The sequence below is a fragment of the Dreissena polymorpha genome, unplaced genomic scaffold, assembly GCF_020536995.1.
Source record: "Dreissena polymorpha isolate Duluth1 unplaced genomic scaffold, UMN_Dpol_1.0 chrUn030, whole genome shotgun sequence".
NCBI lineage: Eukaryota > Metazoa > Mollusca > Bivalvia > Myida > Dreissenidae > Dreissena > Dreissena polymorpha.
Genome location: NW_026273344.1, coordinates 219,648 through 231,821, shown reverse-complemented (window position 1 = coordinate 231,821; position 12,174 = coordinate 219,648). Strand labels below are relative to the sequence as shown.

Below are 12,174 nucleotides of genomic sequence, written 5' to 3'. Positions count from 1 at the left end.
CCACAAAAGAAGGTATAGTACTGTAAGTAGATTCACCTTCAACCCATAATAAGATGGTGAGGTGGTTTTGCGTCCATTTAGATTTCAGTAATTTTAACAAGCCTGGAAAGATTTTATTATAACTTTGGATTATTTCCAATGACCAAACTCAATTACAAATCCCATGCTCCTCGGTAAAGAGGCAAGATCACAATTCAAGGTAAAATGTCATGCTTTTTTCAGCAAAGTAATCTTAGCATGGTTGGAGGGACTCCTGACATTGGACCATTTTACCTGATGACCTTAGGATGGGTGGCGTACACCTACCATACTCCTTAAAGATAGGGCACAATTAAATGTCTAAAGTAATGCATATTAAGTTCCCCTCTGTAACGCTTTTATGACTTGAGCTAGGTATTACTTTGGGTGGTTATTCACCATCACTTTAAGTTGTGTCTGGTATACCTACTGTGCTCCTTCAATAAAGGCCATTGTCATAATTCAAAGGTTAATTGAAATTTCATGCATTTTTATTTCCGCTCTTCAGCTTGTTTGTGCCTGGCAGGATTTTATGCTACTTCGGATAGTTATTACTCTATGCGTGGCGTATAACTCCAATGCTCCAGGGTGAAAAATCAAAGTTACAAGTAAACGTTGGAGGCCATGAATTTTGATTTCCATTTTATTTCTGTTAACACTTGCGATCAATTTGTGTATTGCTATCACTTTTATTTTGTGTAAAACCTTATTACATAGATACGAGCTGTGTTTGTCATTTGAAAGTCCGGTCCAAAAATATGCATTAAAAAAGTCAGTTCATAAAAAGGGGGTTAAACAATTTATCAAGTTTTAGAGATTAAACCGCGTCGGGAAATTAAAGTAAATATATTTTTTGTGATATTTTACAATATGCGTGCGCAAATAATGTATATTATAAGATAAAATGATATTCGTACATCAAATTATTCGAATTTCACGTAAGTAAACAAAACATTTGTCGAGGGGTTTCCTTCAATAACTTTTATTCCGACGTCTACGATCTGGAAACAAAAAAACCGACGGAAGCACAAACACCGTAGAGCCGAAAGGGCGCATTTAAACCAACTATAGATATAAAATGGCTTACCGGGCGCAAGTGCACGTTACTCCTTGTCAAAAATCACGAAAACGACGCCATTTTGTAAGTCAGTTCCATCTAACCACACTTAAACAAAGTCAGCCCCTGTCTACGCAGGTCATGTGTATTAACTCGTTGCTATATACTGGTTCATATGATCAAACATGTAGATGTTACCCAAAAATGAAAATTTCTTCTGTTTTTGAAACAGACAAATCTTGGACAATTCAAATAGTACGTAAATTATTAAAGAATTTTGGAGCCATCACAGAAACACATATTTGGCGAAGATGTAAGTAGGAAATTGATGTTACAATATAGTAATATTTATTGTTTAATTACATGTGTAAGTTAATAGCACTTGTATAATTTATTAAAGTATACTATGTGAGTTGTGAACTTGTAATAATATCAGGTTTTAAAAATTATCGACTAACGTTTATACTCTACAATACAAATCACGTGTTTTAATTCTAATAAATATATATAACAATTACAATAACACTGCATAATGGATACACACATATCATAAGATAATACAACCTCTCTTGCACGTTGTCAAGATCTCAAAACAAACGCGGGTATTTCGTTATCATGTGATGTTTGCATAGTCATCATATGGCAACTCGGCGGGAAAGGTGCAGTCGTGGTGCGTTTCCAATTTTAGCAAATCGCAGTTGAAAACAACGCAGCACAATTGCCCCGTAATATTGATGTGCGTTTTGACAAAAAAATCGCCACGACCACCTGTGAGGGGGGCACCATACTCGTAGTAGACGACAATACGGAAAATTTTGCATAAACAAGTTCGTTGTCCGAACTCTTAAAAATATAGACGACGTCGAAGGTGAAGATACATTATTTGCGTTCGTAAAAGTCCTACGTTGATATGGCGAACGCTTCAAGTAAGTATAAGAAAGATACAGATTACATCAATGTAGAGAGCAGACGCTTGAGGCACACACAGAGCCGCGTTCTGGGGAAAACTGGGCTTGATGCATGTGGTAAAGGTGTCACCCCAGATGCTTAGTCAGACTTGCCGAAAGCTGCTAGAAGGAGGATGAAGATGTATATGACGTCGATATAGAGAATGAGCGCCCCAAACACGTACTCCTCCGGGTTCATCTCGAGTCTCTTGCCGCCGACTATCTGCTGAGTGTCAATCACCAGCACCTGTATAACAGGAACAAAACTAGGATCGTTACTGGTTCCAACTGTCCTATTTGCTTTAGGGCCTGGTTGGTCAAAACCAATGGACAATTGAGCTAACAGCCGTTCATTTTTGGATCAAGTGTTTGTGTGCGAATTAATTGTTAACCGTTAAATATTTCTCTGAATTGTAAAACAAAAATTGCATGCTCGAATAATTTGGATGTTTGTAAAATAGTGGTGCTTTTAAAATAAATTTCATTTGGATCTGAATTTCACATATTGCAACCTTAACTGGCCTTTAAATTGTTTAGCAAACGTTCCAGATGCATATTAAAAAAAGAGCAAGCATTTCTTAATTATTTAAATACGTAAAACGAATCATCTATTTGTTTTACCTGATATCAACTGTCACTGTGAACACTATGGTTCACATTTAAATGATTTTAAGGCCATGTTGTTATGCGTTGTCCCCGCATTATCACATGCAGATATAATATCGTTGCGTATTGTTTAACAGCTTCATATTTGGTTATAGGAACATTAGTCAACTTATAAGTAGAACCTTGTTCGAAGGATTGTTCGATCAAAAGGATATAGATTACACACAAAAATCGAACACATGTTATGTTTTAGTTCAGGAAAGGAGTTCGTGATGCATAACCCATATATATTTATCCCCAAAAATTGGAGAACAGGAAATAACTTTTTCCATATTCAGTAATGTATAGACCCGAAACTAATTTATGATATTCTTATTGACGAGATTTAAAACATGTTTGTAACTGGCCACGGCTTTTCTAACATAATTCACTTACTAGTGACATGACCAGGGTAAAAGCTCCCCCATATAATGCGTCCAGTACCTAGAAATAACCAGTAACGCATGTTAAATGTGCCAATAATATATGCACGCTTATTAATATCAATGAACACTTTATCATTTGTATAATTTATGTAATGATCATAAATATAAAGTACATTGTATACGCTAATCACCTTTCCAAATAAATATTTACAATCATTTAATAAACATTAAGTTTGCAAACATTTCATTAAACCGTGAATACGATTTAATAACGAACACGATACATGTACACTAGTAAAAGTACTCTTTATAATTATATATATTATATAAGAAGAGCTATGGGAAAACCGGGCTTAATGCATGTGCGTAAAAAGTTTTCCCAGATTAGCCCGTGCAGTTCGCAAAGGCTATTCAGGGACGACACTTACCGCTTTTATGGTATTTTTCGTATAAAGAAAATCCAGATTAGGCTTAAAGTGTCTTCCCTGATTAGTATGTGCGAACTGCACACGCTTATCTGGGACGAAACTTTACGCACATGCATTAAGCCCAGTTTTCCCAGAACGAGGCTCATACACATGTACATTACCCGTCCGTTCACCATGCCGAACCGCAACACCAAGCAGGCGATGGCGAAGTAGAGAAGAACAAGACAGACACAAAATATGAGACTGCTGCACAACGTGAAGTCAATCTGTAAAAGGAAAACGTATTGGTCAGCTTTGGTACTCAGTAAAGGAACTGGTCTTGACATAGCGTCTATTGATCTGAACTATGTTTGCTATCAACGGAAGGAACGTCGTAAACGAATAGATATGGTGAATACAATATGAGGACTTTAACAATTTATAAGGAATCTGAAATAAACATGCCCTACAATTTTGAGACCGAGTATTAATATTTTCAAAGAATCCAAAACTTTGAAGTCGTGATGGTTTTGGCCAGCTTTTAATAGTCTTCTTATATTAAGATTGTCCCATTATATTGGGTCATGCTGTTACTGAATGACTTCTAAGAGGAACGATGTGACACTTTACTTCTTCAATATGATACGTTATAATACACCTAATTTTGAAAAACTGGGACTGATGCACACTTCCCGAATTTGCATAAACTTAGATATAGTCCACAGAAAAAAATCTTCAAAATATTGTTAACAAAAACAAGTAAAATGCCACCAAATGACGTCTACGTCTACAAAAATTATGAGGGAAACCCTCATTCCACCATTGTGAGAGGGGGAATACCCACTCCCCCACCCTCCCCCATCTCGGCGCTTCGCAATTGCAATTGCGTAAAGAGCCGTCCCAGATCAGCCTGTGCAATTTGCATAGGCTAATCAGGGACGACACTTTCCGCCTAAACTGGATTATCGTCATGAAGACACTTCATTAAACGATATTTAACGTACATGCATTCGGCCCAGTTTTTCCCACAACGAGGCTCTAATGTATGCTGTTTTTTAATGTAGCTGAAAGCCACTCCTTGTTGACTGACCTTTGTCTGGATAGAGAACAGCGTGATTGACAGACATATGGCAGCTGTCATGGCGGCCGCAACAATCACGCTGTCCGTGGTGAAGAAGCTGAAACGTATCTAGCATGTAGACTGATGGAACCACATATATATGATTATTTATTTATTTATATTTGTATATAACATATTTTATTCATTAAGTTATGGTTATTTATCAATGTTTTGTATTAATTTATGATACTAGGATTATATCTATTTACTTATTTATTTATTAGTAAATTGTATCTATTTGATGAAAAATATATATTGAAACATGCGAAGTCTTTGGGAAGATTTTAAAAAATAGTTAGGTCCTGCAGATACTTAGCCGCTATTTATATAAACACGAGTTCTTTTTACATTGATATTTTGGTCGTGTGCACATTAAATGTATTTGTTTTATTTTCTACGAATGTTTAGAAAAAAAATCACTTCACCAGTGTGTGAACATTCCTTTATAGTAAAATTTTCGAACTTGAACACGCTCAGCATTCGTTTCAAAATCAAGAAACGTGATGATTTAGCAAAATGCATTCAACTCACCTGCTTAGTGTGGCCGCCATGTATGTAAACGCCAGGGTCTGAAATTAGGGATATACACATTCCATTAGTCTCATCTTACGAAATGGATGTGAATGGACTTAGGATTTGTGACAGGCGAGTTCTTCGCGATTTGCCGCATGCCGCACCAAACGCTTCCAACAAATTTCACGGTTTGCTTGGCGGATAGTTATCATCATGTCACTCACTATTCGTCCAATGTCAAAAGTCTTTTAATAGTGATGCAAACAGAACAAACAATTAAAGACCAGTATTAACCGCTTTCCATTTTCAACTGGCATGTAAATTGTTTCGTTCATTATGGAGCCCATTTGATATTTTGTTTGACAAAGGAATTTAAGGCGCTGAAAATAACATGTAAAATGTATACATGTACTTACAAAAACACCTAGGAGTACGAGGTTCCAAGGGTGCTTCCGCCTGTAAACATAATAATCTGCGTGTATATTTGTATGATTAAAGCAACAAGAACGGGTGAGGAATTGTTTATTATTTATTTCACTTTATGTTTATCTTTTACAGACAGCTAAGGAATAGTATAAGAAATTAAAACAAAACCGGTAATAATAATGAAAGCTGTTTAGTTACATCAATAATAACGATACCTGTAAGTGTCTTTAATGAAAAAGATGAGAAGAAACACGAGGAAGAGCACTCCACTGAAATGCAAACAGAGAAGCGATGGAATCAAACATTGAACAACTGATTATCTGTAGTTCAGAATTTTTAAAAGAATCTGATTTTATCTTCGGCAAAGGATAATTCTTCAATTGCATTCGTTATCCTTACTATTAACCCATTTATGCCTAGTGGACTCTCCCATCTTTCTTAATTGGAACAAATTATTTCCAAAATTAGGGGTGTCAAGTATATTTATTCTATATTTAGAATATTTCTTACAGAAATTCCTTTAAGCAAACAGCGTAGACCCTGATGAGGCGCCGCATCATGCAGCGTCCCATCTGGGTCTACGCTGTTTGCCAATGCCTTTTTTTCTGGACGCTAGGCATAAATGGGTTAAAGCTTGTATAACATAAATTAACTAGCATGTTCATAATTTATTTGCAGCGTAAAATGATCTAAAATGGTATTCTATTTTTAACAATGATTTCAGTAAAAGCATTCACAACAATAATGTTGTCGTTTTACTTACAAAGACGAATAGAAAAACGCTGGATTCTTTCGAACAAACGTCGATATCGGCTGCCTGCAATATCAAGTACAATTGCGTCTTGTTCTGGGAAAACTGGGCTTAATGCATGTGCGTAAAGTGTCATCCAAGATTAGCCTGTGCAGTCCGCACAGGCTAATCAGGGACGACACTTTCCGCCTAAACATGATTTTCAGTAAGGAGGGTCTTCCTTGAAACTAAAAATACCATAAAAGCGGAAAGTGTCGTCCCTGATTAGCCTGTGCGGACTGCGCAGGCTAATCAGGGACGACACTTTGCGCACATGAATTAAGCCCAGTTTTCTCAGAACGCGGCTCAATTTATGCCATAAATGATACGCCAAATGCGGTCAACGTAGCTCCGAACCATCCTAAGCAATCGCATAGTCTGGCCAGGTGCTATGCTAACCGCTGATGAGACTTGAAATATTACGTGACTTTATAGCGGACAGGTTAGCTCCTGACCTGACTGAGTGACAGCGGTTTACATGATTTTGATGAGAGAAATGTCAGTGTAAGAACACTTTTAATTTATACTTCACGACAAAATTTCAGCTTTCCAGAATTGTTACCAACATGTTTATTGCTAAAAGAAAATGCTTGTTTCAAAATTTTATTGTAGGGAAAATAAGATCATACGCACTTCAGTTTTGTAAGATGTGTTACCAATCATTCGGCTTAAACAACTATAACAGCATTTATAAGCATATAAAAGGTGATTCAAACCAAGCACACTATATCTAATAACGCCATAAAATATGATACATAATATCTAAATATTACAGTTCACTTTGCGGAAACAGTAATTGTTTCCAAAGTTATATACTTACACTAGTGTAAAGACCATGACTATGGCAAACGTGAACATGAGCATTGCAAACAGCAACAGATACACCTGCAATATTGCAACATTTGCGTTTAACCCATTGATGCCTAGTGGACTCTCCCATCCTTCTAAATTGGATTAATTTATTTCCATAATTAGGGATGTCTAGTATATTTATTTCTATATTTAGAATATTTCTTGCAGAAATTCCTTTAAGCAAACAGCGCATACCCTGATGAGGTCTCATCTGGGTCTACGCTGTTTGCCAAGGCCTTTTTTATAGACGCTAGATATAAATGGTTTAATTGAATTGTTAAAGAAACCATTTAATAACATTGGTCATAATAACACACAAACACACACAGACGGATTTATCATGATGAGTATAAAAATAAGAAGTTGTCAAGACATTAAATGAAGATTTCTTTTAATAATAATAATGAGCGTATTGATATCATATGAATATAAAGAATGTGAAACTTCAGCTGCACAATCAAGTAGTCTAGCTAATGCATGAGACGATAAATACCATAAATGCGAATTGCCGTTTAATGTTACTTTTATAAAAGGATACATTCGCAGGAAATTTTTTACACCCATATTCGCAGGTCACATTATTGCCCTATTAAATAAAAAGCAATTCTCGCAAGACACAAAATTGCTATTTTCAAAAATGGATATTGATATTGAACCTAGGTCCCCCAGGTTAGAAGCACGTGTACCAACCACTGCGCTAACCGGTCAGCCCCACCGACAGCATTCATTTTGAGACTAACTTGGCTTTATATACATATGCTACATGTTAGCGCAGATTTTACTTTAATTCAATTACTTTATTTAACCTGCTGTATTGACTTTTGATGCTGACAGCGGATTACTATAAACATGTTGACCTCACGTTTGCATGGATATTTTTACATGTAAAATATACCCGAATGTCTACTCACCCTGCGTATAAATCCTCTACGGACAGCAGCGTCAGAGAAGCTGTTTGTATTGAACTGTTCTTCGACATCGACTCGGTTGTTTCCCAGTCCGAAGACGGGCGATTGAGGTGCCGGAACCGGAAGCGGCGATGTGGGTGGCGGATATGACGGCGGAGGTGGATACGCGGGATCGCTGATAGACGACGAAACTTTACCTGCAATGTAACAATGATACTCATTTGAAATTTTCAGCTGTTTCCGTTCATGGCCTTTTCAACAGAATTAGATTAACGTCACATTAATTTTCCGTAAATATATGGTCAGTTTTAGAATTTAAATAAAAAATATATCTGTTTAAGCTCAATTTGTCTTTGTAGCTCAGATGCAATTAAAAGAACCCGGGCAACGGATAAAAACTATACTAACTAGTACTCGGCCATACTCTTGGGTATTTAAAAAGAAATAATTTCAGCAGTACCTAAGCCGAAAATGGCAAATCGAGCCTATTTTAAAGTAAAAGCAGACGTTAGTCGTCCTTAGATAATGTGGGTAGATAACAGTATGGCACATCTCTATGCACTTACCCTCGGGCGGGTACAGGGAGTTATACTGAGGGGGCTCGGGCTTGGATCCATCCGAAGCGTTAAACATTCTTTCTGTGCTGGGTTAGGAAAACTGGTAGCGGTTTTGTAGCTGCAAAAGGATTAAAACGAGTTACAAAACATATACAAATCCATGTCATTATAAGTTCGAACGTATTCAACAAAGTAAGTAATTTAAAATAGACTTAACACTGATCCTTAATATATTTTTTTCTTTTCCTTGATATCGAATAACTATTAAATGCATACTACTTCAATAAACATGGACATGGTCAGTTTTTCAAACTGAAGATTTACAAACACAACAACTAGAGACGGTTACTACGATGGTATAGATCATTCACATAAAGCCCAATATACGTTACATGTACGCACATTCGAGAATTTATGGCAAGCGAAATGCACATTAATTCCTTAAACCACGGTTTAACAGTTAACTATATAGTTAAGAGACTTTGAACCCGGGTTCAAAGTGCCATTTGCACATTAATTCCGTAAACCCGGGTTCAATACTTTGAACCGCGGTTCAAAGTCTCTTAACTTTATACATGTAGTTAAGAAACGACCAATGAAATCGTGAAATTTGCCTTCTAATTGTGGTTTAAGCTCCGCTGATTGGTTGCCTCTGAATTATGTAGATAAGAGATTTGTATCTATCTTTAGACACACTTTGAACCGCGGTTCAAACTCTTGAACTCGGGTTTGAGGAATAAATGTGCAAACGGCACTTTGAACTCGGGTTCAAAGTCGCTTAACCCTATAGTTAACTGTTAAATAATTAATGTGCATTTCGCGCGTCTTAACTCCAGTTTAAGAGTTTGAACCGCAGTTTAAGACTTTGATCCGCAGTTCAAAGTCTCTTAACCCTATAGTTAAGAGAGGAATTAATGTGCAAACGGCACTTTGAACTCGGGTTCAATGTTTCTTAACTGTTAAATAATTAATGTGCATACCGCGCCTCTTAACCGCAGTTTAAGACTTTGAACCGCAGTTCAAAGTCTCTTAACCCTATAGTTAAGAGATGACCAATGAAGTCGCGGCATTTATCTTCTAATTGTGGTTTAAGCTCCGCTGATTGGTTGTCTCAGATAGCAGATTTGTATCTATTTTTAGACACACTTTGAACCGCGGTTCAAAGTCTTGAACCCGAGTTTAAGGAAATAATGTGCAAACGGCACTTTGAACCCGGGTTCAAAGTCTCTTAACTATATAGTTAACTGTTAAACCGTGGTTTAAGGAATTAATGTGCATTTCGCTTGCCATAAAGAATTCATAAAGCCTTCTTGTCAGGAGCTACCCTGTCATCTAATGAGATTACGAGACCTAGCGTGACTTTATGGCCGACAAGGTAGCTCATAATTAGACTGGTCCTAGATGCGCTGACCGAATCTGACATAAGGTCCATTTTCGCATGACACTGATCATATATCGAACATACCATTTGAACCATAGAGCTGGCCTGAACGTACACACTAAACAGGTGCAGGGTATAAACTTCAAAATCACTACTACGTATACCAGAGGAATTAATAATATATCCACCAAATTATGCATTAATGTACAGAAAACAAGACTATCGTCACAGCGAATCTATTAGAAGTATGAACTTTCGATAAACACCTTTATTTAAATATTTACATAACCTGATTTACCTGGTTAATTAACTGTGTTAACTGGTTTACGCACAATATATTTCAAAATGAATGCATATCACTACACCTGATTGTATAACGATATAAGATAAATATAAAATAGAATGGCATCTTACGCTTTGTTTTGGAAGGAATAACCTTGCTGTATGGTAATGTACTTTGTCAAAGATCGCGCTATTGGCTATTTTTTTGCTATGTTAAAAAAGAAACAAAATAGCACTCCTGCTGATTCTATTTACCCGTCATATGGCAAGTGAAATATTTGAGCGTTTCAACTAACACATAAATCAATTGTATAAATGGACAGAAAACATGATCCATGACCAAGCATATGTATCAAAATATATAGAACTTTCATTTGAATCAGAATAGGTATCACATAAGATGTAAGATCTAGAGGTCGCCTTGACTGAGAATGGGTATCACATAAGAGGTATGAGCTATAGGTCGCATTGACTGAGAATGAGTATCACATCAGAGGTATGAGCTAGAGGTTGCCTTGACTGAGAATGGGTATCACATCAGAAGTATGAGCTAGAGGTCGCCTTGACTGAGATTGGGTATCACATAAGAGGTATGAGCTAGAGGTCGCCTTGAATGAGAATGGATATCACATTAGAAGTATGAGCTAGAGGTCGCCTTGACTGAGAATGGGTATCACATCAGAGGTATGAGCTAGAGGTCACATTGACTGAGAATGGGTATCACATTAGAGGTATGAGATAAAGGTCGCCTTGACTGAGAATGGGTATCACATCAGAAGTATGAGCTATAGGTCGCATTGGCTGAGAATGGGTATCACATTAGAGGTATGAGTTATAGGTCGCCTTGACTGAGAATGGGTATCACATCAGAAGTATGAGCTGGAGGTCGTCTTGACTGAGAATGGGTATCACGTAAGAGGTATGAGTTATAGGTCGCATTGGCTGAGAATGGGTATCACATTAAAGGTATGAAATAGAGGTCGCCTTTTACTCACAATGGGTATCACATCAGAAGTATGAGCTAGAGGTCGCCTTGACTGAGAATGGGAATCACATAAAAGGTATGAGCTAGACGTCGCCTTTGACTAGCATTTAATATCACATCAGAGGTATGAGATAAAGGTCGCCTTTGACTAAGAATTGATTTCATATAAGAGGTATACGCTTTAGGTCGTGTCTTCATTCAAAAATTAAAAAAGTTTCTGATTTTTTATTTTAACTTTCTTTATTCAAAACAGATTTTAATTGACTTCCGCTAAGGATTTTCTGTAAAATGAGCATGCACTACGTTTAATTTTGTCAATTTTATTTGTGTCAAAATGATAAAGATATTTATCTACGTTTGTTCATATAACTGCATTACTATTAATTATACAATCGATATGAAGTGTGGCTTTTACTAACATAACTAAACTTGTAGTTGATAATGTATAACTTCGAAAACTCATTGAAACGATAGAAGCTTAATGTATACATAGATCGATGACTTGTTTGAACCGAATTTAAACTGATCGATCGCCATTCAAATACTTTGGTATAATACCACGCCGGTAATAAATAATTGTTAGATATATGTGGCACTACACTTACCGGTGAATGGCCAATATTTATCCCAATGGTTGATAAAATCATAATAATATCATTTTTAAACATATTCCGTTTAAGATATATATAACGTTAAATGATTTTTTGAGGTATTTCAAAATAATCCAGGAAGTCAACTACTTATTGTGAAACCTATATTGGAAATCGATCTCTTTGTTAACTTTGTGCTATAGTCAGGTCTAAATGTTTATTAATCTCTCGACTTAACAACCTCTTGCGCGACGGGTATATTATAGTAACGTGTATAAGAGAACATGGAACGACAACTCTACAGCGATAT

General features: G+C 36.5%; 1 protein-coding gene across 1 annotated transcript; it reads right to left on the bottom strand.

Moving 5' to 3' along the window:
* Positions 1–1,033: 1,033 nt before the first annotated feature.
* Positions 1,034–12,120, bottom strand: LOC127863721 (protein lifeguard 1-like). The gene is made up of 12 exons (XM_052403358.1): positions 11,880–12,120; positions 8,636–8,744; positions 8,073–8,266; positions 7,130–7,194; positions 6,283–6,336; positions 5,735–5,788; positions 5,510–5,549; positions 5,112–5,149; positions 4,551–4,638; positions 3,643–3,747; positions 3,064–3,111; positions 1,034–2,269 (listed from the first exon to the last, which is right to left on the bottom strand). Exons 2-12 carry the CDS (start codon positions 8,700–8,702, stop codon positions 2,123–2,125), a joined length of 900 nt encoding a protein of 299 aa, XP_052259318.1. The 5' UTR covers positions 8,703–8,744; positions 11,880–12,120; the 3' UTR covers positions 1,034–2,122.
* Positions 12,121–12,174: the final 54 nt, after the last annotated feature.